This window comes from Guillardia theta (genome assembly GCF_000315625.1).
Source record: "Guillardia theta CCMP2712 unplaced genomic scaffold GUITHscaffold_13, whole genome shotgun sequence".
In the NCBI taxonomy this organism is placed as follows: domain Eukaryota; class Cryptophyceae; order Pyrenomonadales; family Geminigeraceae; genus Guillardia; species Guillardia theta.
Genome location: NW_005434661.1, coordinates 347408 through 374157, shown reverse-complemented (window position 1 = coordinate 374157; position 26750 = coordinate 347408). Strand labels below are relative to the sequence as shown.

At 54.2% G+C, this 26750-nt stretch overlaps 13 protein-coding genes across 13 annotated transcripts in view; 7 read left to right on the top strand and 6 right to left on the bottom strand.

Moving 5' to 3' along the window:
• GUITHDRAFT_103393 (hypothetical protein) overlaps positions 1–516 on the bottom strand; it is a gene marked incomplete at both ends in the record, with an annotated part of 2907 nt that extends 2391 nt beyond the window's left edge. The window contains 4 exons of the mRNA XM_005837727.1: positions 31–97; positions 138–185; positions 232–395; positions 469–516. Of these exons, the coding sequence (XP_005837784.1) occupies positions 31–97; positions 138–185; positions 232–395; positions 469–516 (327 nt within the window). The remainder of the gene's footprint in view (positions 1–30; positions 98–137; positions 186–231; positions 396–468) is intronic.
• Positions 517–3035: 2519 nt separating this feature from the next.
• On the top strand, positions 3036–3685 carry GUITHDRAFT_56098 (hypothetical protein; the record flags this gene model as incomplete). Its single annotated transcript, XM_005837726.1, has 3 exons — positions 3036–3124; positions 3230–3562; positions 3619–3685. Coding segments are annotated over 3 exons (489 nt in total), but the record flags the coding sequence as incomplete, so codon positions are not given.
• A 468-nt stretch (positions 3686–4153) lies between these two features.
• Positions 4154–4537, top strand: GUITHDRAFT_40642 (hypothetical protein; the record flags this gene model as incomplete). Its single annotated transcript, XM_005837725.1, has 1 exon — positions 4154–4537. A coding segment is annotated over one exon (384 nt), but the record flags the coding sequence as incomplete, so codon positions are not given.
• A 650-nt stretch (positions 4538–5187) lies between these two features.
• On the bottom strand, positions 5188–5843 carry GUITHDRAFT_134914 (hypothetical protein; the record flags this gene model as incomplete). The annotated part of the gene is made up of 4 exons (XM_005837724.1): positions 5188–5268; positions 5328–5459; positions 5507–5667; positions 5711–5843. The coding sequence occupies 4 exons, from the start codon at positions 5841–5843 to the stop codon at positions 5188–5190; spliced, it is 507 nt and encodes a 168-aa protein (XP_005837781.1).
• Positions 5844–7669: 1826 nt separating this feature from the next.
• On the top strand, positions 7670–9838 carry GUITHDRAFT_103390 (hypothetical protein; the record flags this gene model as incomplete). Its single annotated transcript, XM_005837723.1, has 13 exons — positions 7670–7817; positions 7858–7912; positions 7954–8056; positions 8105–8198; positions 8250–8308; positions 8362–8419; positions 8468–8505; positions 8553–8604; positions 8662–8735; positions 8806–8909; positions 9122–9248; positions 9465–9542; positions 9674–9838. 13 exons carry the CDS (start codon positions 7670–7672, stop codon positions 9836–9838), a joined length of 1155 nt encoding a protein of 384 aa, XP_005837780.1.
• Positions 9839–9873: 35 nt separating this feature from the next.
• GUITHDRAFT_134913 (hypothetical protein) lies at positions 9874–12850 on the bottom strand (the record flags this gene model as incomplete). Its single annotated transcript, XM_005837722.1, has 11 exons — positions 9874–10114; positions 10190–10302; positions 10361–10931; positions 10984–11079; positions 11180–11251; positions 11309–11461; positions 11582–11719; positions 11777–11853; positions 11909–12412; positions 12469–12648; positions 12701–12850. The coding sequence occupies 11 exons, from the start codon at positions 12848–12850 to the stop codon at positions 9874–9876; spliced, it is 2295 nt and encodes a 764-aa protein (XP_005837779.1).
• An 83-nt stretch (positions 12851–12933) lies between these two features.
• Positions 12934–15154, top strand: GUITHDRAFT_151076 (hypothetical protein). Its single transcript, XM_005837721.1, has 11 exons — positions 12934–13008; positions 13310–13384; positions 13438–13515; positions 13564–13680; positions 13744–13847; positions 13896–14115; positions 14161–14226; positions 14292–14603; positions 14657–14743; positions 14793–14918; positions 14976–15154. The coding sequence occupies exons 1-11, from the start codon at positions 12949–12951 to the stop codon at positions 15093–15095; spliced, it is 1365 nt and encodes a 454-aa protein (XP_005837778.1). The 5' UTR covers positions 12934–12948; the 3' UTR covers positions 15096–15154.
• Positions 15155–15466: 312 nt separating this feature from the next.
• Positions 15467–17054, top strand: GUITHDRAFT_103387 (hypothetical protein; the record flags this gene model as incomplete). The annotated part of the gene is made up of 4 exons (XM_005837720.1): positions 15467–15967; positions 16024–16110; positions 16160–16335; positions 16388–17054. 4 exons carry the CDS (start codon positions 15467–15469, stop codon positions 17052–17054), a joined length of 1431 nt encoding a protein of 476 aa, XP_005837777.1.
• A 271-nt stretch (positions 17055–17325) lies between these two features.
• GUITHDRAFT_161717 (hypothetical protein) lies at positions 17326–18350 on the bottom strand (the record flags this gene model as incomplete). The annotated part of the gene is made up of 4 exons (XM_005837719.1): positions 17326–17358; positions 17409–17483; positions 17533–17639; positions 17669–18350. 4 exons carry the CDS (start codon positions 18348–18350, stop codon positions 17326–17328), a joined length of 897 nt encoding a protein of 298 aa, XP_005837776.1.
• A 1624-nt stretch (positions 18351–19974) lies between these two features.
• Positions 19975–20671, bottom strand: GUITHDRAFT_103385 (hypothetical protein; the record flags this gene model as incomplete). The annotated part of the gene is made up of 3 exons (XM_005837718.1): positions 19975–20352; positions 20403–20524; positions 20590–20671. 3 exons carry the CDS (start codon positions 20669–20671, stop codon positions 19975–19977), a joined length of 582 nt encoding a protein of 193 aa, XP_005837775.1.
• A 426-nt stretch (positions 20672–21097) lies between these two features.
• On the top strand, positions 21098–22954 carry GUITHDRAFT_103384 (hypothetical protein; the record flags this gene model as incomplete). The annotated part of the gene is made up of 13 exons (XM_005837717.1): positions 21098–21133; positions 21399–21452; positions 21514–21543; positions 21691–21763; positions 21968–22008; positions 22069–22110; positions 22160–22333; positions 22388–22423; positions 22473–22559; positions 22614–22631; positions 22693–22752; positions 22797–22847; positions 22898–22954. The coding sequence occupies 13 exons, from the start codon at positions 21098–21100 to the stop codon at positions 22952–22954; spliced, it is 759 nt and encodes a 252-aa protein (XP_005837774.1).
• A 20-nt stretch (positions 22955–22974) lies between these two features.
• On the bottom strand, positions 22975–24011 carry GUITHDRAFT_92824 (hypothetical protein). Its single transcript, XM_005837716.1, has 6 exons — positions 23904–24011; positions 23746–23852; positions 23571–23625; positions 23429–23517; positions 23188–23381; positions 22975–23133 (listed from the first exon to the last, which is right to left on the bottom strand). The coding sequence occupies exons 1-6, from the start codon at positions 23946–23948 to the stop codon at positions 23051–23053; spliced, it is 573 nt and encodes a 190-aa protein (XP_005837773.1). The 5' UTR covers positions 23949–24011; the 3' UTR covers positions 22975–23050.
• A 1057-nt stretch (positions 24012–25068) lies between these two features.
• Positions 25069–26160, top strand: GUITHDRAFT_41344 (hypothetical protein; the record flags this gene model as incomplete). Its single annotated transcript, XM_005837715.1, has 3 exons — positions 25069–25194; positions 25228–25677; positions 26014–26160. Coding segments are annotated over 3 exons (723 nt in total), but the record flags the coding sequence as incomplete, so codon positions are not given.
• Between the last annotated feature and the right edge of the window lie 590 nt (positions 26161–26750).

Below are 26750 nucleotides of genomic sequence, written 5' to 3'. Positions count from 1 at the left end.
CTCCCTCGCTCTCCCGAAACGCCTTCCCACCTGTGTGAGCTTCTCCAGCTCGATCTCTGCAGGAGTCGTTTCCTCCCCATCGAGGAGATCGGCATACCTGCAAGGCAGTCACACAAGACAAGAAGTCCCTTGCTCACTTGCTCAAGATGTCCCAGTCATCGTCGTCATCCTCATCGAACCCGTCGCTGCTCGCAGCCCATCATGCAAACATCGCGCGGATCGGCTCGCAACCTGTTGGCGGTTCCCTGGATGCTTTTGATCTGGAAGTAGGGAGACTCCTGCTCCCCCCGCGAGATGACTCGGAGCGTCACGGTCGACCCGAACGACTCGCAGCAATCCTTGCAGACTTCCAGGTGCCCAACCAGCTTGTTCACTGCGAGCGGGTTCGAGATCACCTGCACTGCCCGTCACGCCTTCTTCCCTCCTCCATGAGCGCGCCAGCTCGCTCTCCCACGACGACATGGCTACCTTGCAGGCCGGGAACGACAGGACGACTTCGTCGGTCTTCTTGTCCATGACGCGCGCGATCGCCTCCCAGATGTTGGCAAGAACATCTGCAAGATTTGTTGCGCCGGTCTCCTCCACCTTGCTTCATCCCCACGTGAGCCCACACTTGTTCGCTTCACCTTACCCTACCTGCCAGCGACCCCTTGGCCCGAAGCGTAACACCTCCCGAGGAACGGACGAGGACGATGAAGAGAGCGGGGCGAAGACAGAAGTCTTGAAGAATGACCACTAACAAGTCTGCTACGCCTTGCTGAACTCAAACCGAAACCTGGAGCTCTTCAGGTGTGCAAGGGCAGTTGTTCAAGTGATGGGTGGACCTGAGGGAGCGGGCTGGAACGCCGAACATCCTACGACGACGAGCAAGAAAAGAGCAACTGGAGCTGATGAAAGAAACTCAGGAACATACACAGCTTGTTGTCAGTCTCGATTCATTCGTCTTTGTTGGCTGATATGCCATTGCTACTGTTTCATTTCCGGCAGTTGCCCTCTCCCTCTCATTGGAAATCGCTTCCTCTGCAACTCTTCACTCTCTTCCTCCCTGGTTCGTTCACTATCTGTTCGCTCTCCTCCTAGCTGTCTCTTCCTTCCACGCTGCTTCTCTTCCTCTCCCTCCCTCCATTCTTCGCCCTTACCTCTAAGCCGACGCATTGTGGAGGCCGATTGACCCTCATCCCACCTCAGCCCAATGGCCCGGCACTGAGCAGCCAGCTGAGCAGCCTGCTGAGCAGCACGGCAGACTGAGCAGGGCCCCTGCCTGGGGCCAGGAGCAGGGCGCTGAGAGTCAGTGGACTGAGCCGGGCTCACTTAGTGCTGGGTACGGTCACTGGTCACAGTCAGTGCGGCAGGTGATCACAGGCTCACGGGGTCAGGACCGATCATACAATTCTTCTCATATCACTATCCTACCTCTTCTCAAAATCCCCACGAGCATCTTTGTCCCCTGCAACTAAACCTCTTGGTTGCAAACTAGCACGTCTTCAGACGCTCCTGGCTCACGATGCTATGATAACTGCAGCTCCTTTCGCCAACCGTTGAACCTACAACCTTCGCTTCACTTGGTTCATCGTGACTCGATAGGGGATGGGTCTATCTTTCTCTTCGTTCTTCTAGCATGTGGCTTGATTGAGTCACAACAGCCAGAGTCAAGCCGCTTCGACGCTCAGATACCCCTCGTGACAGGAACAAATACTCCGAAGATGTCAGACTTGACGTTCAGGGCCAATCAAGGCTCAGAAAGACGTCTGACATTGGAGTTCAACAACGAGTTGCAAGTTGTTTCATGTGACGGTCGTCATGATTATCAGAAAATTCATTATTCATGAACAATGAACACAGGACCAGCCATACTCTTTGTGTACTATCACGGTACAATTTTGTAAAATCATCATTCTGAAATTTGTTGCCTCGGACATCAATGCTACGATTCCCGATCATCGAACCGAATCTTCGTTCACGGTTGGCAGGGCAAATGCTTGAACCTCTCCTCGAAGCTGCCAACTACACCTGGTCGTTCCCATCGATACACGGACATAAAAAATTCATTCGATACAGAGCCGTGTCGCGCAAATCAATGCCGTGCCCTTGAGACGAGCCTGCAGTGTGTCTGGCCTCCCTCCTCCACTTTGAAGGATGTGACTCTGCTGCCTTGCGTTCAAAATGTTCCTCAAGCATTGAGAGCCGTCCGACTCTACCTTGAGCAACTTTCTTGTTGCTGCTGTTGATCCCCTCATGGCAACGTGCTGCAATTTCATTGAGAAGCCCTTTTGCATTTGCTGACAATGCTCAACCATGATGATGGAGAAGGCCAGGAGATTGCGAGGAGGCAGGAGGGAGGTAGAGGAGGGGTCGTAGAGCAGGGGGGATCCGCTGCCTGCGAAGCGAAGGGACTCAGAGGAAGGAGGTGAACTTGAGCAATGCGATCCTTTGGATTCGAAAAGACTGATTTTCAACCTGTGAAGACTGAAAAGAGAGGTTTTCAGGTGGAGTGAATCAGCGGCGACACGTTGCACATAATTCGGTGCAGTGAGATACCGAGGAACGGAGTTGAGATCGTTCGCGCTAGGGACCTCAAGAGGTCCTGGGGTACCAAACACTTAAGGCTAGTTGGATGTCCTGGTACGAAATCGGCCTGGCGGCTCGGACCGGAATTTCCGATCGAACACACTACTGCAGTTTATGTACATACAGACCAAGGTGTAGACCGATCCGAGGTGTGAGCCCGCGGGCCGGTACCGGCAGCGACCCGGCCGCCCGGCGGTCACCGGGCACTGAGATCCTGATCGGACTCTCTTTACTCAAGACTTGACAGGTTAGGGCCGCAACCAACTTCGCCATCGCCAGTCACAGTCAAGGGTCTGAGATTCTTTAAGTCTCGTTCTAAGTCCAGAGAGGCCAGGCAGCTGCAAGGCAGCGTGTCCGCGCCCTGTGCCTTGCCCGGAAGGACAGGGGCTGGTTGGACGTTTGGGGGTTCGAGGGCGCCGATGCGGCAACAGGGGTTGAGGCATGGTGGGACGGGAGTCTCGCTTGCGGAGGAGGAGAGTCTCGTCGCAGCCACAACCGTGGAAGGATCTCTCGTGATCTGGAACCTGGAAGACGACTCCTCCTCAATCGCGTTCCAGTCCAACAAGAGGTTGTCCTGCTGCTGTTTTGGCGACGGGGCGGCAACGATCCTGCTCGGTGACTGGGGGCGGGCAGCCAGGCTGGTGGACATTCAAACTGGGAGGGAGAGGGCGGAGATGCTAGGACATGAGGGTAAAGTTACAGGATGCAAACTCCGCACAGAGATGCATACGGCTTTGACGTCCAGTGAAGATTTCACTCTGAAGGTGTGGGATATCCGGAGGGGGATTTACAAGTCGTTCGAAGCTCAAGACGAAGTTCTGGACTGCTGCTTCATCCCCAACGGCACGAGACTTCTCGGAGTGTGCAAGGACGGGAAGATCGTCGTGTGGGATGCAAGGCGGGAAGACAGGCTGCTCCTGTCTATCGATGCGCATGATGGGTGGGCTACTTGCTGTGACGTCACCGAAGACGGGTTGTATGGTTTGACGGGGGGGTAAGGAGACGCTCTGATCTCAACTCAACTTCTCTTCCATGACGTCTGCATCCTAGGTCGGACAAACTGGCCAAAGTCTGGGACCTGAGGGGGGGAAAGTTGATTCAGGCCTTGTCGGGTCATAAGGTGAGGGACAAGGTTTTAGGAGCTCGGCTCTGACCGAGAGCTTCAGGAGAGTGTCAACTGTTGTGGCTTCCTGGGCGAGTTTGCGGTCACTGGGTGCGGAAACAGGTTCTGGGAGTCGAGGGACAACACGGTTATCCAATGGGACATAAACTCCGGGAGACACGTGAAGTTCCACAGGGGAGCCACCGATGCCGTGATGAGCCTTGCATGCTCCAGGTGAGCTGAAGTGCTGTGGTGATTGCGAGAGGTGAAGGGCGTTTCAGGGAGAAGCAGATGATTGTGGCAGCTTGCATGGACAAACATGTGAGGTTGTGGGATTCATCGAGAAACATCAGGAAGAAGAGAGACAAGTCTGAAGCTGAAGGCAGCGTCGAATCGAAACCTGCAGCCTGCCCTCTTGGCTGTGGCCTGCACATCGAGAATCTGAATCTGGACCAGCACTTGGAGCGATGTCCGAATCGATTAGTGCAATGCAACGTGTGCAACACCAAGATGACGGCACAGGAGCTCGAGATGCACCAGAAGGCGGGATGTGAAGAGCAATCATACGTTTGTGAATTATGTAATGAGCTCGTGAAGAGCCGGGAAGAACAGCATCATAACTTGGAAGTTTGCAGTCAGCGAGAAGTTGCATGCCCAAGATCGTGTGGAGTGAATGTGAAGCACGCAAACCTTGACAAGCATCTGCAGACCTTCTGTCAAGAGCGACTGGTGTCGTGTAAGCTTGGCTGCGGGCTCTCGATACCCGCAAAAGAGATCTTAGTGCACCAGCAGAAGATTTGCAGCAATCGAGAGGTTCATTGCCTTCAGTGCACCTCTGAGCTGATGGCAAAGGATCTACAAACACACCTGCAGCGATATTGCAGCCATCGGTTCGTTCTGTGCAGGTTGGGATGTGGGAAGAAGTTCAAGTCACTGGAGACTGAAAGTCACGAGAGGTACGAATGCGAGATGAACAACAGAAGGATCAACAAACAAGCGAGCGAGCCAGCAGTCGTTCACTCGGGAGAAAAGCATTACCCGGCAGCCAGGCTTTACGTGAAGGATGTCTTTCAAGTGTCATTCCAAGGGGGAGTCTCCTTCTCCTCGTCGCTTCCCAATATAGATGTCCCTTCGTCCCCTTCTCCCAAGATGACGTTTGAAGAATCGGGAGAGGAAATCTTGAAATGTACAGTATGCTCATTCAGGACACGAGTTTGTGTATCATGCTCTTCATCGTTCTGTCCGCGTTGCAACTCACGGAGCGGTTCACCGAAGATCTCTCTTCTTTGCACGCAATGCTCTAAGGACAGGATCATGCGCATGAGGGATAAGAATTCGTCACCAGGGCGGAGAGGCATGCGTTTCAGTGTAAGATAGCACGAGATAATTCATCACATATGTAAATAATTGATTTCACGCTGGCAGCAGCCTTTAGCTCATGACAGCATGAAAATCGTCGCTCACACTTGTTCAAGATCGTCAGGGTCGGCGTTTCAACCTCAACCGCCATGATCTTTCTAGTTGATTTTAGCCGAGTTGTTCTCTTTCTCCAGATACTTCATCACACCCGGTCGCTTGCCGACGTCTCCAATCAGCGCCTGACACAGGAGCACAACCATGACAAGCTGCTCATATCACACAAGAGTTTCAAGCTCACCGGCCTGTATTCTCTCGCCCACCGGTTTGCGTCCTCGATCGACATGTGCTGGTGCTTTGCCAGGTAGGGCACGAGCACCATCGCGCATCTCCCTATGCCGCTCTTGCAGTGGACATAGACGGATTCTCCAGTCTTTGAAGGGCGTCAAATTGAGAGAGGATGCAGGCACGAGGACAGACCTGAATCTTCCGATGAATGAAAGCGACTCCCTTGGCAATCACCTCCGGGGTCACGTTGCAGTAGTCTGTGGTGGGTAGCCAGCACTGGTCTATCCCCAGGTCTGCATACAACGACTCGTGACCTGGAAATTCTTCGCACATGTTGACGATCGCAGTCACTCCTATACGCACGTCACTCTGATCCCCCCAAACTCCCTCCCTCACCTTTAGAATGCATGTCGCGGATTTGCCATGGCAGCGGCATGCCTCCGATCCACAGCAGAGGCCTATCCTTGGTCGCGCTCGGCAGCGGTACGTAGTCGTAGTATCGCCTCTTGGTGAAGCACGACACTGTCATCCAGATGGTGATTGTTGGCCATGTCTGAAGTGCAGAAAGGAGCTGTATCGTAGTTCTCCAGGGCTCGTGGAGGGAGTGATGGAAACCATTCCATCCAGATTTATGTTTCAAAGATTTCTGCGTCAGGCCATCAGGGCACGGAGTGAAAACGAGCAAGGCAGGCAGAGAAGGAGCGTGCAAGTGGATGGGAAGTGAGGTAGTGGAGGAAGGTGGTGCGAGGTAGGAAACGAGGGCGAAAACGCGACCAATGGAAGTAACGAGACTGAGGCAGGGTCTTGGGGAAGAGAGAGCGGAGAGAAAGGAGAAGAGAGAGAAAAAGAGAGTAATTACTTGCAAACGGATGCAGAAGAAGATGGAAAGTGTCAGTACGCAGAAAGGTGCCTGACATTTACTTCAGTCACGACTTGAAAGAAGGAATGTGCATACCTGGAATCTGAGCCATGTCAAGGTTGAGAACGGCAGGTATAAGAACCCGAGGAATGAAGACAACACAGCTACAGCTCCTAGAGTCTCAGCGAGCTTGAAGATCCCCGCTGCAGTTTGAAGTGAGAAGTTCTCGGTCAGAATATGGTCATGCAACGTGGCACTACCAACAGACTGCTTCTCCCCTGCCTCCTCTCAGCATGCATCTACTCGGCCGTAACGATCTCCAATGATTTGTTATGACTATCTTTTAACTAGCGCTAGACTTTCCTCCTTTCAATCCCACACACACCCTGTTCTAAATTCATTTCTGCTAACATCACTTCGTAGACATCGTTATCACGCGTTATCGTCTTTCATCTTCCCCCCTCTCCTCGTCCTGCACTTCTCTCCTTCTCCTAGATGCATCTGAACTCTCTCTCCTCCCCTTCCTCTCCTTACTCAGCATGGTCTTGTTCACGCTGCCCAGTCCGCCGCCATGTTGTAGGTAGTCGCTTCCGTGGGAACAATGCAGGGGGTAGGGGTCGACGATCCTTGCAGGGTGATCCCAGGGTACTTGTGGCGAAATGTGGGGGTTGGGGGTGGGGAGGGTAGGAGGTACATTGTACAGCAGTGTGTAAATAGTCCCCCCGGGCCCGCCGGGGCCCGGGGGGACCGGCGGGCCGCGCCGGGCCGGGCCAAGTTTCACTGAACTTCGTCGAGTCCCGAAACTCCGAGCCGGGGCGAGTCAAGCTCAATTTATTACTCAACATCCGATAGTAGTACTGGAGATTATTACTCAACATCAGCCGATCTCAGTTTGAAATCTTTTTTCGTCGAGCCTATCAAGGGGGAGGTGGGGTGGGATGATCACCGTACCCCTACTATTGTAGGGAAAAGTAGGGGTACTGGTACTACACCCAGAGCCGCAATGCTCAGGAGTGTTATAGAGACATGAGGGATAGGTTGAACTGGAGCAGCGGATAGAAGCAGGAGGAGGAGGAGGAGGAGGAGGAGGAGGTGGTGGTGGTGGTGGTGGCTGGATCTGAGAACCAGGAGAAGAGGAGGCGGTGTGAGGCGATAGAAGGACGGCAAGATGGAAGGAGGACACACATAGATAGGCGAAAGGGTGGCTCAGTCCCTGTGGCGGTATTATGAGGATCGAGGATGTTTGACATCCTAAAGGAGAGAAGATTGCCTGGGGAGAAGACTTGCAAAGATAGTCTTCGAAGAATAGAACTAATTGAAACAAGTCTTAAACAATAGGACGAATGACTCCATTCCTCTATGGAGCGATTCCCATCTGCTATGTTGATGTTGAGAGTGACTTTTCAATGGCAGTGTTGTCAACAGGTTGGAGAAGCACATTTTTGTTTCATGGATGAGGTGTTGGGCTGCAACGTAAACCTGCAGCGCTGCCAGGCATGCGTGCGCTATCAGACAGCGGGCAGGGAGAGGATGTGCGAGTTGAAGCACATCAAGAGTACATCTCAAGGTCCATAGGCAGTCACACCAGCCCTGACGCGGGTATCACCGACATCAGGAGGACACAAGTTTCAGATCCTGAGGAGGGTGAAGAAACGTCCTGCAGGTGTTGCCTATTCAACCGCAGAAAGCGTCAACTTGCTCAGCCACATGAGGGTTCAGATCGACACGAAGAGAACAAGGTGGTGAGCATCTCACCGCGTCTGCCTCTTGGCCTGACTAGATGCCTTGTCAAGTCCGATCATGCGGTGGCATCGAGGGCGTCGCTTCGTCCCGTCGATTCGTCAAGCGTAGCAGGGCCCATACTGGCCAGCAGTCAACAGGAGGTGAGGAACGAATGCAGCAACAACATTTGAACATCTCAGCGATCGCAGGTGGAGGATGGTGGAGCGCCGTACGACAACCATGCTTCGGGCCCGGATCTTCGATTGCCGCCTTACACTGACTGGCAGCCAGTGCAAGATACAAGTGAGCTGTTTTTCTCCTCTCATCGTACATGCTGGTCAAGCTCCCGCTCAGTTTCGACCTCCCACCATCCGATGTATGCCTCCGGGGGGCCGGAGCCGCAGAAGTTGGAGGTTTGCGATGACCATGATGCCGCTGGAAGATTTGACAAACTCTACGCCGACAGATTGTCGACATTCTGAAGCAGGCAACCAACGGACACATGCATGGCTTCCAGGAGAACGGTCTCCTCTCCTCCTGCTGAAGCCCGCTCACCACGTGGGCATCTGCAGGCCACTCAGAAGCTATGGACCTCAGCGACTCATTCTCGGTCTCGGGCACCTCCCGGTCCTCGCATGCATCCCCTTTGTCTTACAGGTACAATACGAGCCCAAGATCACGGAGGGCGGACCTCAGCTCTGCCAGCAAGGTCTCGATAGAGGTGTCGACAGACGATAGGAGGCGCTAGGGCTGATCTCGTATTCAGGGAGCACTCGTTCATCTTTCGCCTATGAGCACTCCTCGCTCCTTTGTGTCCTTCGACGATCCCCGCGACTTCGGGTCCTGCGTCCTGACGAGGAGGATGCAGCATCCAGCTCCCCTGCCTCCCCCTCCTGCTTCGAGCTTGCAGAGCGTCGGGGTGCCAAAGCTTGCTCTGGAAAGAATCGCCTCTCCATCAGAAGTCAAGAATGATGTGCGAACACCAAGAAGCTTGTCCGATCGATACGGAAGAAGGTGAAATTGCTTTCCCCTCCCTCCTTTGCAGCTTTTCCTCTCTCTCTCCCCCTCCCCCCCCTCCCCCCCCTCTCTCTCCCTCTCTCCCTCTCTCCCTACGATTTAATCCTGTGCCCTCACCCTTTCCTTCGTCGCTCTAGCCCCCATGTACCTCCTTCCTGTTATTCTCTGGTTCTATGCTCGGTCAATGAATGATCGTCCTTTGCTTGCAGCCGGGGAGGCGCCCTCGTCGCAGCATCTCCGCGCAAGTTTGCGATGGGAACGAGTCCCATTCAGTCCCCGCGGCTCAGCATCACAATGCAACGGATCACAACGCCTCGACAAGATGCCCACACCAAGGTGATGAGGAGCAAAGTGTTCGATGCTGCTGCTGATATAGTTGTTGTGGATGACGATGACGATGATCATGTTGGCTGCTGCTGCTGCTTATGATGATGATGATGATGATGATAATGTCTGTCGTTGTTGTTGCGGTTGACAAGGAGGAGGGAGAGAGAGAAGAGGAAGAGCGGGAGGCGGAGAAGAATCGACATTGACATATGAGCACGTGATCAGATCGTTCGACCCGCGTACGTCAGTGCCACCTCCATCATGCCAGCGGTCGATTCCGAAGGCATAGAGGCAGCAAAGAAGGTCTCTGCATGCCTGCCTCCCCTGTTCCCCTCCTACCTGCTCCGTCCCTCCCTTCCTCCTGTCTTCCTGTCCCCTCCATCTCTCTCTCTCCCTGCTTCTCCCCCGCGGCTCATGTCTTGGTGGAGGGACAGGCGTCTGCAAGCCACCAGGGCAGCAGCCAGGGGAATCCGAGGCTCATGGACAACTTCGCGTTCCCCGAGGACTCGATCTTCGGACAGACCCTTGAGAAGCTCTTCTCCTTCCTGGGCAACGAGCAGGAGCAGGGGGGCGCACATCGAACATATATCAACATCTGAATCAGGTTAAAGGTCAAAGGTCCATGCTGCCAGGGCTAGAGCTCGCCGCTCCTCTCCCCCCCTCGCGCTTCATCTCCCCTAGGGTCGCTCTTCCTCATGAAGCGGCTGAGGAAGGAGAAAAGTCCAGCTTTCTGCCCTCCCGTCTGTCCATCTCCTCGCACTCTGGAGCTCTTGCCGGTTTTGAGAACCCCCTCGACATGCTGCAGGCGCAGGAGAGTGTCGTCGAGCCCAGCTCCTTCCCTGCTCCTCGCAGGCCAGATGACCTGCAGCCGCTCCCTAGCAGGCGATTCGTAAGCACAGGAGGGGAAGAGGACGAGGAGGAGGGAGGAAGGAGGAGGAGTCGGAGGTCACCTGAGGCGTTGGGCCTCAACGCCGAGCTGCTCTCCTCTTGCTCGTGGAATTTTCGAGAGATCGCAACGAGCATCCCCGAGTTCGATGCACTCAAGACCGACTTGACTCGAGAGCTGAGCAGCAGCTCAGGGCGAGCAGGGCGAGACGAGAGAGTGAGAGGAGAGAACTTACCGTGAGGAAGTTGACCGCCCACATGAGCTCTCTGATCGACAAGTGCATGTTCAAGGGCCCCTGCTCTGCTCCCTCCACGTCGTACTTCGCTAGCTCGCCGGTGAGCAGCGCCGAGGCCTCCTTGAGCATGCGAAGGGCCTGCTGCAGGCCGTGCCTTGTGATGTGCAGCCCGACGATGACATGGTTGACCACCGTGGTTCTGACGTTGGAGAGGATCAAGATGTCAAACAAGGCACTCCGGTTGGCCAGGGTCTGCGAGCCCACCACCTTGTAGAGGCTCCCAAGAAGCATCAGGACCTTCCCGATGACGCCCGAGCGGTCGTTGAGGACGAACCTGCTCACCTTCCCGACGAGATGCTCCGTCACGCCCTCGGCACTGAAGGAGCGCTCTAAGTTGATGTTCCAGCTGAACTCTGCTGCTGCTCCGTATCCTGGGACAGACACGGCGAGAGGCTGCATGTGCCCTCCGTCCCCCCAGTCCGTCACGAGAAGGCCCTCGGCAGAGTACATGGAGCCTGCTGTGGCCGCGTTGAGAACATTCAGAACCATGTTCTCCGTCCTCCCCCCGACGCTGCTCACACAAAGTCACGGGCGGGTCGAAGGAGGAGGAAGTAGGATCGGACCTTAGCCATGAGCTTGTGCCCGGGCAGACATAGAACTTCACCCCGTGCTGCTGGAACCGAGCGGCCCGGAATCGGAAGGGAGCCCTGGCCTCGTAGCTGGGGGTAGGAAGTGAGTCCATTGGTATCTCTAGAAGACTAGAGGGGCTGGCAGACTGAGGGAGGGGCTGGGAGGGGAGAGGGGAGGAGCAGGTCTTACCCCCAATCCATCACTATTGAGGTGTTGGGCAGTCTGCTTAAGGCCTGCCAGTGCTCGGCAATGATGTCCCCCCTGGTCAGGAGAACGTTCGAACACACCAAACTTCAAATGTCGCACAGCATCTCATACCAGAACATGGCGCTCTTGTTGTACTTCTTCAGCACACCAACGACCTCTTCGAGAAACTCCAGGTACACGTGGTGCTGCCCCTGCCGCGCTACCGCCTGCCTGCTCTTCCCCATGCCAAGGTCGTACGTCTCATCGAATCCAATGTTTATGTTCCTGCAGTGTTGTCCAGATCAGAATCGCAAGAATCCGAGAAATCTTAGGAAAGAAAGACACTCTAGGGAAGGAAAGACACTATTGAGAAAGACAGACAATCCTGAAAAAGAAGACACTCACTCAGAGTATGGAAAGGCTTTGAAGAGCTCCCCGTAAAGAGAGTCCAGGAACTGGACAGAGTTGGCGTCTGGCGCCAGACTGTACGGGAGCTTCTCACGGTCCGAGAAGAGCGAACAGCAGAACTCGAACGTCCAGAGGCTGAGGAGAGGACGTCAGACACTTCAACTCACCATGGCGTCAAAGGACTCAACATACCGGTCGGAGCCGGGCTCGTGCTCGGCCAGGTGCTTGTACTCATCGTGCTTCAACCAGTGTTGCATGTGCCCGAACGACTGGTTGCAGAATCACCGTCAGCAATGCATGCATCCCCCGAAGGGACGACAGGACCTGCTGGTTCGGAACCAACTTGATGTACCTCTCATGCGCGTACTCGGCAAGGAGAAGGACCTCGGAGCCGTTGAGAGCCCCTGTGTCCTTCCAGACCCGACTGTGGTTCTCGAAGGCAAACGTGTGCTCTGTGTACAACTGCAGCTGGTTGATCTTGACCCTAGCCAGCATGTCGATGATGCCCATGAAGGTCTCAAGCGTGTGGACGCGATTCCTGGATATGTCGAGCATGACGCCGCGATTGGCCAACAAAGGCCAGTCTGTGATTTCCAGTTGATCGATCGCGGTGCCTATCCAGCTCTTAGAGCTCCCATCCCATCCGGCGGACTCAAAGAGCTGCAGGAGGGTCTGGTACCCTCGGAACAAGCCTTCCTCGTAGTAGCTCGCTATCACTACCGTGTTGTTCCGGGCCGTCAGCTTGTACGACTCGTGAGAGAGGAGCAGTTTGGCAAGAGCTTTGGATTTTCGTTTGCGGACGTCCAAGATCTTCAGCTGGATAAGAAACTGTAGCGACATGTCAGGAGTCCATGTTTCCTACCAGGCAATCAAAGTGGGCGAACCTTATCCTCCTCATCCCGCGAGCAACCTGTCGCCAAAGGATGCTTGACGTCGTGACCACCAAAGAGCAGCTCGACGTCTCTAGGAGAAGCTCTCTTCACGTTCTTGTAGAAGCGAGAAGACGTGTCCTCCAAGCTCTCCGCCTCCTCCGGCCTAAAGATGCACACCGTCGAGCCCACCACCTGCAACCTCCATCAACAAGACTACACGGCAGCGGGCCAGCCAGCAGGTCACCTTGAGAGGAGGACCATCGAAGAGTTTGATGCTCTGTGGCTGGGGGAGGAGGGAGGGAACGCTCCTGACTGCCTCCTCCGACATGATACCGCACACTAGCATCAGCATCGCCGCCGCACGCATGCACGACGCCGCCACCAGTCCCTGCATTCCGGCAGACCTAAAACCTATGAGCCGCAACTCATCCCCCTCATTTCCCTTCATTCATAGAGTAACGGTTTGTAACCGTCAATATCAGTTGTTTCGAAATGGAGTTGGACGCGGCTGTGGCGGAGACGCAGAAAACGCTGGGCGCCATCATTCAGAAGGCATGCCGACAACATGCTTGTCATACTCATGCTCATAGTCTCCATCGGCTACTCCCCTCTCTTCCTGATCTCTGTTTCTCTCTCGACCATGCCCAGCCCCAACATCTCCCATGGTTGCATTCCCGCCACCCCTGCTTGCTCCTTCTCGACAAGAAAGGCATCACTCATACGTTGTGTTTCATGTTTATTGCATTCATTTTACCATTGAAATGATGTGCCATCATGCTCGTATTGAAGATCATACTTGCATCACACAACTTTTGCATTCCTTCATCCGTTTTTGAATTTCGCAAATTTGCAGCCTAAGCTCACAGAAAACTTGTTGAAGAAGCCTCCTTTTCGCTTCTTGCATGATATCGTTACTGAAGTTAAAAGAGTAAGATTCTTTCCTCGATTATTCATGCAGCAGAACTGATCTTTTGTGCGAAGGTCACCGGATTTCCTTCATCCGATGTACTGACAGATTTCGACCTTGACTCTGGGAACTTTAAGGACAAAGAGTCGAAGGTCTTTCTCATTGCCAGGAAATTGTCGTCAATCATTTCTTGAGGTCAGGTCGCTTGGCTCAACAAGGTCATCGGAGCCGTCTCTGATGCAGTGGGGCCCGTCACTGTCCGACCACTAAAGATCGTTGCTGGGCTGGAGCCGGAGAACACGAATGCCTTGCTACAGGTCGAACCTGTTGTGGTCGAGGAGGCTACTGAGGAGGATCAGTTCTTACTTGTGAGATTTCAGGCTCTCGCAGTGGCAGCGAGTGGTGGGGGTGGGAAGCCAGCGGCGGAAGAAAAGAAGGCTCCTCCTCCACAGGAAAAGCCTCCTCCCCCCAGCGAAGCTCCCAAGTGCGTATGAGATATGCTCCGTTGCACGTGTGCTGAACTGCTTGTTAGGCAAGAGAGGCCAAAGCAGAAGCCTGTAGAAGAACCTCCTGCTCCATCTGCGGACGAACACTCTGCTCCTGCTTCCGATGAACAGCAACAGAGAAAGCCGCGCTCGCGGAAAGCGCAGGAAGCCAGCGAGCCCGAGCTGGCAACATCCACACGCCCATCCAAAGCGAAGGAGGCTAAGGAACCCGAGCCTGCTCCAGCCGCAGCAGCACCTGCGAGCCAAGTGAGGATGCAGTTGCACCGATGGCACTGCCTGACTTTCAATCAGGACGAAGATCTCGGCTCGTCAAGAAGGCTCGAGCGTCCCAGGACCGCACTCCGTGCACCACCAAAGGTGAACTTCACGATTCATCGGAAGCGAGCGATCGAAAGCCTGACTTGCTGCGAAACTTCCGCCAGGTCCAGACCAATGTGACTGTCAAGGACACAAGACCGGACTCGAAACAACAGAACAGACAGGCGGCTAAAGTGATTGCTGAGGGAGACGCGAACGATGACGATGACGATGACGGCTTTCTTGGATCGGCGGGGGGGATGGCTCCTGCTAGCACAGCCTCGAATCAGTTGAGCGGGAAACATGCTGACGAGCATGGAATGCTTGTACGAAACATGCTGGCAGTCGAGGCGGATATTGCAGGAGATTCTGCTGTGAAGAGCGAGAGCGTCTCCATTGCAGAGCATGAGAAGCTGAATGACAAGAAACGCACACAGGCAAGGATAGGCAGCGCGCTCCCTCTTGCTTTGAGCTCACAGCTGTCTCCCAGGAGGAGATGAACAAGTTAAGGGAGGCGATCCAAGCCCTCTGTCAGAGTACGAATCCCCTTGCACGTTCCATGGATTATCTACAGGAGGTAGAAGCTGTCGTGTGATTACTTCGCAACTCACAGGCTGATGTGTCAGGACCTGGACAACATGACCAAGGAAATGGAATTCTGGATGAAGGACAAAGAAAAGCAGACCATCCTGCTGGATGAAGAGGAGAAGAAGAGCGAAGTTGAGCTTGAAAAGCTATATTCACAACTACAGGTTTGTCTTTCCTGCCTCGCTCCTGGAGACCCCAATGTGACATGCTATGGCACGCAGAGCATAGAAGAGTCGATCCAAGAGGAGACGCTGAGAATAACAGACATGAAAGCTCAGGTGATGAGGAACGATATGACGATCAAGAACATGCTCGTCTCCGTTGTCCGGCCTTCGAGATGATTGCTCACAAGCCGCTGACCTTCCCCTGTATGTCAAATCAGTAAAAGTCTCATCATGGTTTTCGAGCGACCTACGCCCGGACCAACCGTGACGGTGTGACGCCGGACGCACGCGGCAACCCGGGTTGGCGGCCCGGTCCGGGCCGGCCCGCCGGTGTCGGACGGCGGGCGAGTCACTGAGGGTATGCAACTCACACGCTGGAAATTTCCTGAGGCGAAGCTGCTGTAGAACGATTACATGGCGCCAGCGTTTGCGCGCCTTCTACCCCATGGCGGGGGATGGGAGAAAGTGCAAGGGAGAGGTTAGGATGGCGATCCGAGACCATGGCAAAGATGTGCAGGGATGCAGGGAAACGATCTTGGTGTGTTGGGATGGTCTTCCAACTTTTGTTGCTGTCCATCATTGTGGAGACGGATTCGTTTCTGGTTCCCACGACAAGCACGACATGGGCCAGACGACGGGGAACATGCAGTAGTGTCAGGAATCCTCTACGCCATGGCATAGACCGTCGGGCTGGAAGTTCGCCTCTTGTAGCATCTGCTACTCGAGAACCTGAGCTTCCCTTTCTGCGACTGAACTTTGTAGGAAACCATAGAGCAGTCCTGCAAAGTGCTCGCTATGAGCTTGAGAGTTCTGAGAATGGTAAGAACAAGGTGGTGCTGGAGCCTGTGCTGCACATGGCGGATGATTCCTTCTACAAGAACATTCAAGAGAGGCTGCAGAAGTTCGACATGGTCCTTCTTGAACTCGTAGCCAGCAAGGAAGACTGTGATGAGGGGCAGGACGGCTTCCGAAGGCTCAACAAGAGGCCGTCGTCAAACACGTCTCAGAGGCAGCTGGCTAGCAACCTTGGCCTTGTGCATCAGCTAGAGGTGTTGTTCTTCTGCTAGACCTTGCTAGTGCGATAGACCCTCACTGGCTGGTGAAGGTGCTTGACATGCGCACTTCGGACAAATGGATCATCGCTGATCTTGACCAGGAGACCATGTCGATCCTGCACAAAGCAACGTTCAAGGTGACATCCTGCTGCTAGCTGAAACCACCCTGTTCTTACTGGAGGGCAGGAATTGGAGAGCAGGTTTCTTCAAGGGATACAGGGCACAATCTTCGTTCAGGCGGCTAAGAATGCGGCCCGCGATGCTCTCAGCTCGTGGTATGTGAAGGGAGGAAAGGAAGAGTTCCAACCCGAATCAGAGACTCTGCGCGAATTCCTTGAGTTCTTCAGGCTCGCCGCCTTCTTGTAACTCGTTGACGTCACCATCTCCTCGTCACTGAAATGTCATCCTCTGCAGGCTGCCCTGCCCCGAGCTCGTCCGGCTGCTCGTCGACTGGACCTGGCTCAACTCGGGATCGCTCTCGCTGGGCACTCTGGCGCACGTGCTGGAACTTGCTCTGTCTGGCAAGTTCATCGAGTCCAGGAAGCTGTCCTTCGCCCAACGCATCGCAAACTCCCAGCAGAACCACGACACTGGGGTTTATGAAGTGATGATCAATTGCAGGAATCAAGCTGCTCTCGACTGTCTCGACCGCGTGCACAGCAGTGGGCACTCTAACGCCGCTCTTGTGTTTGGTCCGTTGCACATGCCAGACATGCTGAATGGTCTGATGGCGAAAAACTTCTCTCTGCTCACAGAAGCTGTGTGGCACGATGCCTGGACTGTCGAGTTGCCAGCAAACAAGATCAGAACGGCCTTGTTCTTGATGGTTTTTTCACTCTCTGGGTTTTTAGACTTCCACGATGTTTGGACATCTTGCCTCTCAAGATTTGATTGCTATCTCTATGGCTCCAACGAAGTTGTCTTATCCGCCTGGCCAGGCACCGATCTGCTGATCCCGACCAGAGAGTATTTGCAGTGCCCACAGGGAAACTTGAGTTTGCTCGCCTTTCGTGATTTCGCGCTGTACTTACTACGACACGTGATCCTGTACTGGATGCTTTCAAGTTCTTTGATGGCTTGAAAATCCACGACATCGACCTTCTGCAGTGACAACGGTGCTTTCAGACAGGCCGCGACTTTCGTGTCTCGGTGAATTTTCATTACAACTCTTTTTATTAAAGGAAGCCTGAAGCGTCTGCAATGATCCTGCATCCCTCTGGCCTGCGAGACAGTGATACCTGCAGCGGACTGCTATATTTACTTGACCGAAACTAACGAATATCCGACATCTGGTAGGATGGAGGTATGCCACTGATGAAACTGTAGGGTGGAATGAGGTGACTTGAGAGAGTTTAGAGCTTCTCGAACACGAAGAATCCCCAGACCTGTTCGGCATGTCAGCGGGAAGGTTGAGCCTGGCAAGAGAACGACTCACAATGCTTCCAGCGTGCGACGCCGCCACCCATGCCCGCAACCCCTTCATCATCGAAACGATGTACTCGTCCGACACCTGGGCAACCTTAAGGATCGAGAGACAGGCGGATGAAGAAGCGCCTCACCTTGCCTCGGAGCTTCTCTCTCGTTGGTCCCTCGAGCATCTTCAAGATTTTGCCGTAGTGGACGGCAATCTGGGGCGAGAAGTCTTCGTACCTCTTCAATTGGAAGCCTGCATCGCTATCAGGATCCGAGAGCTACTTGACGCTAGCAGCTTGCCTGCCTGGGAAGCCCACTCAATGTACTTGGCTGGACTTCCCATGTCTTCAAGTCCGATGCGATCGTAGACATCCTTCAGCGTAGAGGTGTCAACGCAGTCCTTCTGCATGATGTCGCTGAAGACGAACAGGCCTCCCTTGCGAAGAACCCTGGCAGCCTCCGCCACCACGGCTGGTCTTGCCTTCCCGGCGTGAAGAATCGAGTCTTCAGAGACACAGCAATCAAAGACTCCTGCCTCCTGCTGTGTATCAAGAAAGCTCAGCTCTCCAGGCACAATGATCTTGTCCTGCATCTTCAACTCGACGTTCCGCTGAATGTTGACTTCGTTCTCACGCTTTGAAAGCTCAACGCAGACAACCTTGCAGCCATACTTCTTGGAAAGAGCTCTCGCACATCCTCCGTACGCTGCCCCCATGTCCATGGCAAGTCCTTCACTTCTGCCCTCAAAAGCAGGCTTGCTCAACTCCAAGATCTTCTCAAGCGATCTGTTGGACGCAAGAAGAATGGTGTCGGACTCTGTGCTCTCGCCCTTGACTCCTCCTGCAGGAGGCTGCATGTCCTGCGCTTCTTCCTCTGCAGTGTATATGCCGACATGGCAGTGATCGCCTCCCCAGATCGTCAGGTAGAAGTTGAACGCATCGCCTTCGTCGTAGTAGTAGCCCATGGTAGCACGCACCACCCCCTTTCCCCCGAACCCCCAACTTATCTCGTTTAATATTATCTCCAGTGGGGGTAGGGGTGGGTACCAGTGCAGGGGATTCCAGAGTGAGGGGTGGTCATGCCTGGAACTCATCCTGTAGGGTAGGTGCTAAATTGGAAGATACAATTGGAAAATATTTTTTTTTGTTTTTCTTACATTTTGAAAAATAAAGATGTAGTTTCAAAACAATTGTTACGATCTTGGCCTTTGCAAGGGTGGGTCCTGGAATGAAGGATCAGGAAGTGGTTCATGGTATCACCCCCACCCAGACAATATCATGCAATCAAGCTCATGATGTGGTAGGGGGGTCATACCCCAACCCCCTTTCCTGAAACACGTTTGACCACCGAATGGGGTGGGTACAGTATGAAGTAAATTTCAGGGGTACTCTATCAAGAGGTGTCCACGTACCGGTTCAGTTCTATGGTCTTTATTAGGGATACCACCCCTGTTTGGACAAAAGTCCCCTGCGTGGTCAAAACGGCTTTACGCCCTACCCCTCAAAGGAGGATAGAGTTTCACTGGAAATAGGAGGGGTGATAGGGAAAATAGAGTACAGGGGTACCTGAAGAGGGATACATGTAGGGGTGGTCGAGCCGGTGTAAACGTTGAAAATGAAGGCGCTCTGGGATCCATAAGGGTGGTGAGGAAGCGAAGTAGAGAAGTGAGGGAGAAGGCAAGGAATGGAAGGAGACAAGAATGCAAGTAAGACAAAGAGGTATGCGGAATGCTGGAGAGGCAAATGAAGTTGGCGTGAAGGCAGCCCTTCGCCAAGGATAGGATGTTGTTGAAGTGATCAGGCTATCAAGAGAAAAGAGTGAAGAAGCAACTGATGTTGAGGATTGGGCCGAGGTGGAGCTTCATTGAAGCATTAATGGAGAGAGGGGAACAAAAACAAAGCATTGGACAACTTTAGAGCTCGATTTGCGATCGAATTTTGGCCGTTGAACTATACATGATTTTGTAGTAATGTAGGAATGTACATATTTGAGACTTTGTTGCATAGTGCACACAAAACATTCTAGATTCCATTCATTTCTTTTACAACACACTGGAAATTCATGAGAAATCTCCACCCTCGGATTTAGCAAGTCGCAAAAGAGGGTATTCGTTCAGAAGGGGTTTGAATCTCTGATTCTGTATTTGTGTATTAATTCTGCATTTGATGTATTTACAATTGAATGTTCTTATACCAACATACGGATGGATTACGAAGTGCGATACACTGGAAACTCCGTAACGAGTATATTGAAGTTCACTTGCTTCTGACGTGGGAGCTGTCATTTGATCCATTGCAACCTTTGTTGGGTGCCCATCACTCAATTTTGTGACGATCATCTTCGCAAGATACAGCACGAGGCGGCATATCCCCGCCATGAGCTTACTGCTTTCTCTGGATTGATACCTGTCGTCACCTTGTACTGCTGAGATGTCGGATCCCGAAATATCTTCACGACTTCAATGTCCTCCTGCCCAAGGATATGCTTTGGTCTTCAAACTGCATCGAAGCACCTTTGCCAAGTTTGATAGCGGCCAGCATCACGGTCAAGTGCACACCAAGGGACACTGCGCTTGTTCCGATGCGAGTCTACTTGTGGTATGGGACGCTGTGCTGTATCGTCATTGCTCTGTAGAGCTGCTCGAAGAGCACGACTCGGGCGACCTGATGGTTCATCACCATCTTCCCGAAGGAAATCATCTTCCCCTGCCTCCTTGCCGTCTGCTGCACCTCCTCCGAGTGCCCGTTCGCTCCCCCGATGGCGAACGTGACCCCTCGGTCGCCATCGTCCGCACATTTCTTGAGGTAGTCGGCGAACTCATGCGACGTCATGATGTCTCCTCGCTCGTCAAGCACTATCAGCTTCTCTCTGCCGACATCCACCCTGGAGAGCAGCTCCTTCCCCTCCTCTTCTCTCTGCTGGATAACAGTCCTCTTGGGTGGCCCGGGGGCCGGCTTGAGAGTGACCTGCAGTATCTCCTCGTCATCATCTCGGAGCCGCCGGGCCTCACTATCACCTCTTCTAGCTCGATCCCAAACTTCTTCACCCTGCTGCCGAAGTCCCGGCAGGCCTCCTCGGACCACTTCTCTTTGGTCTTGGAAAAGTTCACCACCCGAACCTTGAACGCACAGCGCAGGCCTGCAGGCGATGGTCAGCGGCCATGATGACATGCCGTCGCCCTCTTGACCCCTCCTCTCCCTCACCTAGCACGCCGAGGGCCGTGAACGAATCGCAGGATTGCAACGAAAGAGCAAACAAGAATAGCACGACCGAAAACCGCTGCATCTCTGAGGAAAGGAAGGGGAAAAGGGGAGGGTGGGGCAACTTACAGACAACGTGGAGCACCAGGGCAGGAGACAGAGGGGACAAGTAGGAGGAGGAATTTCGCGGGAGCAACAGGGAAGATCGTGGAAGAGTGGAAGGAGGAGGAGGGTGGTTCGAAGAAGCTGTCGATGAAGCAAGCCTCTGGGAGGCAGTGGGAAGGAGAGTTGCGGGAGATGGAAGAGAACTGGGTTGCGAAGGTGGGAGAACGAGCAGGGATGAGACTGTCAGGAGGGGACGGGGGGGGAGGGGGGGGGGGGGGGCTGAGGGAGGGAGGGAGTTCAGCAAAGAACGTGAAACGGGGGTGAGGGGAGGAGGGTACTACCCCACCTCTACATATACCTCTGAAAATCGCTGCAGGGGTGGGGGTCTTTGAAAGAGGGCGGCAAGATGGTGGTGCCTGGATCCACCGACGCTGCTGCGCAGGTGAGGGAGGGGAGGGAGGAGAGGAGGAGCAGAAGAGTTGAGACGGGAAGGATGGGGAAGAGAAGGGAGGGAGAGGATGAGAGCAGAGCAGAGCGAGAGAGAGAGCGAGAGAGAGAGCGAGAGCGAGAGAGAGGAGAGGAACGGGACAGGGAGGGTTGTGAGGCGCAGAGGGGAGGGGAGTAATGGTGAATCAAGATCCATGCTACATTTAGATCACTTCCCTGGAATGTGAATCGGTCAAGAATGTCATTGATTGCTTTCCTAGGGATGGTTCTCCCAGAAAGGGGCTCTTACAGAAAAGGGAGCTTACAAGAGAAAGGTAGCCTCTGCCATCTTTGACCTCAAAGTCCTTATCGGGTCCTCCTTTTTTTGTTCTACAGTATCCAGTTTTCAAGCCCAAATACTCAGCGGTAAGAGTATTACCTCGAGGATTGCATGCTTCTGAACGACGACAAAGAAAAAATTCGCAGCTATCAGAGATGTAATCGTCAAGAAAAAGCTGGAGCAGGCAAGCTGATTGTATGCATTGAAGACGGCTCTTGCTGACACGAAGTCAGATCGAAGAAGAGAACGAACGTGAAAGGAAGGAGAGGGAGGACGAGGCAAACAGAGCTGCTGATGAAGGGCGGCGTAAGGAGCAAGAAGAAGAGATCAAGGCTGCACGTCTAGCAGAACTGAAGGCTAAGTCCGAGGTGAGGGAAACGAGCAGGCGAGGAGGATGTTCATGACATGAATCTCAAGGCTCTCAAACATGAGAAGAGCAATCTTTTCGGGCTCCTGAAACAAGGCAACTGCTCCACTCACAAGATGAGCTCGTGCTGACCTTGCTCACAGCGCTGGTCAAAGATGAGAAGAGGAAAGAGGAAGAAGAAAAGGTGAATATCAACAGGATGAATCGGCTCTCTGACGTGCTTTCCTATTCCTTGCGATTAAAGATGGAGAAGCTGAGGAAGGAGTCAATGGAAAAGAAAGAGAAGGTTGGATTTCTTCAAACATCATTGTGACAATCCTAAAAGCAAAGTCCAGGAGGAACGGGCTCTAGCAGAAGCTGCGCAAGCTCTTTCCGGAGCTGCTCAATTTCTTGCCCATCATGGTCAAGGCAGCGCCATGGCTAGCGGAATGAGCATGGAACATGCTGCGGCACCAAACCCAAGGGCACACCCAATGGGAATGTGCATGCCGTACGCTGGTGCAGGGAAGGTCAGAGAGACCGTTGGCATATGGATCTGCTTGCTGATTGTAGGACTTCTGCAGATGCCGATGCCTGGCCCTCCTCCACCTGCTCCTCAGGTGAGTTCCTCCTGGTCTATCATGAAGTTCCTGATGGAGATCTGAACAGGTTCCGATGAGACCGCCGTTTGGGGCTCACCCTCCCCCTCCCAACATGCCTCCCCCTCCCTATGTTCCCCCAGGATCCATGCACCCGGTACGTCCTGCTTCATTTCATGTACATGTGCGATGGCTGACCCGGTTCTGTTAGGTCCCAGGTGGTTTCCAGGTGAAAATTCGACTGTGATTGGTGTCAACGACAGCCATCGCTGATGGCGATTACTGTGCAGGATGGAAGATTTGTTGGAATGCAGCCAACTCCTCCGCACATGGGTGGCATGCAGCAACCTGTGGGTCGTGGGGGTTGACGGGGAGGTGCTGACTCGCCCCGCAGATGTCCCGTCCTGTAATGCCGCCCCCTCCCAATGACAACCGAGATCCTCTTGTGAGTTTGTAACTTGTCCCTCGATCACATCTGACTGAGCTGCAGGGAAGGGGTCGAGGATACTTCCCACCTGGTGGCCGAGGCTTTCCACCACCCTATACCGATAGGCGCTGGTAGCGTTCAAAGAGAGCGCGAGATTAATTTATCAACCATTACGGAAAACTAAACGGATCCTTTCCTTGAGCAGAGGAGAAGGTTGGTGCTCAAGGGATCAGGCTAAGATCTACTGGCTTCGGATCCAAGGAGTACTTCCAGTGCCTCTCGACGCAAGAGATCTCAATGCAATCTTGCACGCAAGTCAGGCGAGGGACCGGGGAGCGATCAATGCCGAGCTTCATACCTTTGCAAAAAGAAGTTTTCCTCGACGAGTTCGGTGCTGTCAGATGCTCTTTGGTTGTCGTATTGCAGATGAGCAACGCTAAATGAAAGCAAATCCCGAACCCCGCAAGAGATATTCCGATCCAGGCTAGGACTACCATGTAAGGGAACAGGAGGAATGTCTGCCACTTCTTTTCAGGGTTGCTGTCAAAGAGCCTGTCTGCATGTCACGTTGTCGTTTCCTTGTCAAACTCCCTTCCTACCTCGCGATGCTCCAGCACCCACACGCACACCCCACGAGGCAGGCGAAGCTGCTCAACACAAGGAACGAGACAAAGAAAATGTGCGTGCCCTGCTCGAGCATCTTTGTGAGACGGCAGGTGCTGCAGCTGAAAACAAGTGCACCTGAGCAATGCAAGTCCCCGTGATGGGGCAATGGTGATCGAACCGATAGTAGCATCTGACCTCAAGTTAGGACAGCCAAGTTCACTTGAGTCGACAAGGATCTTTAAGGCAAGCTCGAGGGGGGGAGAGGACCGAGAGGAGGTTGAGGTTAAGGGGAGGAGGGTCTCTCGCTCACCTCTTGCATATCCGGCAATGGCTTGCTCGGGGAGGTCGCCAGAGCTTGCATGTATAGCACCACTTGTCCACCACCGTTGACCCGTCGGGCTGAACGCGCGTCCGGGTCTGTGAGGCACCCGATGAGTAGCCGTCCACCTCCCCCCACCTCCCTCTCACTATCGAGGAGTTTTCTCCGTCCTCGACAGGAGCTTCGTCCTCCATCTTCCAAGGAACCGCTCCGGGATCCACCTGCGTCAAGGCGAAAAGGCACAGTAACGCCAGGCTGCTGGTTATGGTCTACAGACAAGGTCAGGCGAGGAAGCAACGAGAGAGCGAGCAAAGACCTGTAGAATGATCGGCACGTTGCTCTGGAGGACCGTGTAGATGATATACTGCCCGACTGCTGACGCAACCACTATTGTGACAGCTAGGAAAATTGGACCGGCATATCGCTCCTGACCGGATATCCTCTCTAGGGTCGGCGGCGATCTCTTCCGAACCTGAGTCAGTGACGTGTTGTCACTCCTGGGAAGGACGTCGAGCTCGCGATGAGGAGCAGCTCCTTGCCCCGACGTCACGTGGAAGCCGGAGGGCATAGCTTGGCTTGCGGATATTACAAGGTCTTGGCTTCCATCCTCCTTCTCACCCTCCCCTCCCCCCTTGTCCTCGCCTTGGTCCTTCGCCTCTTGTGCTCGATGCTCTCCCTCTGCCATCAGCCCGCGCTGCCTGCCGACCTCTCTGCCATCCGCCCTGCCCTCCACTCTGCCGTGCTTGCCATGGACGGCGACCAGGTCGGCACCAAGAACTTGTGCACCGTGGGGTGGGCGGTATGAGGGTTGCAAAGACTGAGGGGGGATGTGGTCACTTCACGTGTGCAATGGCGAGGTGACCCACCAATGCTGCTCCTGCTCCTGCTCCTGCTCCTGCTCCTGCTCCTGCTCCTGCTCCTGCTCCTGCTCCTGCTCCTGTTCTTCCATGACTGCCACTTTTCCTTGCCAACTCTTCCACCTCCACTCTTTGTTTCTTTCCCTTGCAACCTCCCCTGCGTAGGCTTTCTTTCAAATCATTCTCCCAATCCTTCTGTGACTTTTCATCTACCTCCTCTCCTGATCCTTATATTCATCCTCATCATCATGTCCTCCTCCCATTCCCAATCCTTCTCACTATCATCCTCCTTGTTGTTCGTCAACAACCTGAGCTTGTTCATTCACAGCTCCTCGGAAGTGATGAAGAGCGGGGACACGGTGATACTGTATCACAAGGCCTCCACCCACATCGAGGAGTCGAAATTTGTCTTCCTCCGGTAGCGTCTCTGCTCCTCCCTGCTTGCGGTATCGCTGAACTGATGGTCGAACGGCCCAGGCCGGGAGAGAAGATCAAGATAGCGAGAGCGAACATAAGGCACGAAGATCTTATCGGTTTCCCGTACGGGACAGTCTTCGAGGTCAACAAGGGCGAGAGGTCTGCCGTCTGCGTCTTCGAGCAGAACAGCCACGAGCAGCTGCTGGAGGAGATTCTTGCCAGCGGCAACCCGGGCAGCAGCATCAACGAGGTCTCCAAGGACAGAGACAACCGTGTGCTCTTGGACAAGAACGCGCTGACCAATGGGAAGGAGAGCAGCCAGAAGCTCGGAGCAGATCAGATCAAGGAGCTCAAGAACAGCGGGATGAACGGGAGGGAAGTGATCAAAAGCCTCATCGAGAACAGCGACACGTTCAAGCACAAGACCGAGTTCAGCCAGGCCAAATGGCTCAAGAAGAAGGCAGCCAAGCACTCCCCGCAGTTCGTCACGATCAAGCCGACGAGCCTGACGCTCTGCCAAGCTTACTTCATGAAGTGCGCCGGAAAGATCAACTACATGCGAGAGGACACGCTCGGTCGTATCCTCACCATGAGCAACGTGCAGCCCGGGTCAAGAGCTCTCGTCGTGGATTCGGGATGTGGACTTGTGGTGAGTTGAGATGTTCTTTTCTCCTCCATTGCCTTGTCTCTTGTCTTGTTTCTCTTCTCTCTCCTCCTTTCTGCCTTCCTCTCTTGTTATGTTTCCTGCCTTCCTCTCTTGTTTTGTTTCCTGCCTTCCTCTCTTGTTATGTTTCCTGCCTTCGTTCATCCGTCCCTTGACTTCTCTGTTGCCCACATGTTAAGTCCCTCTTGTTCTACTCCTCCTTGCTCTCAGCCCTTTCCCTCCCTTCATCCCCTCCTCGCCTCTCCTCGCCGCTCACTCCCCTCGCTTCCTCTCTTTATCGTCCCCCCTCGTCTCTTCTTCAGCGATCTCACTCGCTCGCAGCTGGGGGCCGTGGCGGAGCGGATGGGAGGGTACGGGAGGATCTTCCATGGCTTCAACGGCCTCCAGCCCTCCGTGGACGCCGTCAGGTGGATGAATCTGGACAAGGACGCGATCGCTTCCATAGTTCAGTTTCCTCTCTCTGAGCTCAAGTTCTGCGCAAGGATGCAGCGCGGTCTGCTGGAGCTGGAGAAGAGGAGGAGCAGCAAGAAGGCCAGGGAGGAGGGGAGTGCAAGCGGGCAGACGGATCAGGATGCCTCTGCCGACCCGAGCGGATCTACCGCGCTCTTGCAGCACTGCATGGCAGCATCCAAGGATGGGAAGGAGGAGGAGGGGGAGATGGAGAAGAGGCAGAGGCGAGTGGATGGAGGCTACCGAGCCGGGATGAGCTTCAGGAACGACGAGGTGATCCAGCTTGCGAGCGGGATAGAGAGGAGCGGGAGTGACGCTGACTAGGAGGTCCCGCATACCAAGCTCAGTGTCGGTCAGATACAGGAGGAGCTCGAGCGAGGATTTGACAGCCTGGTGACCCAACCTTCCCTCTTCTGCTCCTGCTGCTCCTGCTGCTCCTGCTGCTCCTGCTCCTGCTCCCACCCCTCCCCCTTCCTTCCGTCAATCCATCCTTGGCCACCTGCATTGTCCCATTTCGTCCTTCCGTCCCCTGATCATTTCCACTCCCCCCCCCCCCCTTCCCCCCCATCCCCACCCCTTCCTCCCCGACTCCTCCCCCTTGCCCCTGA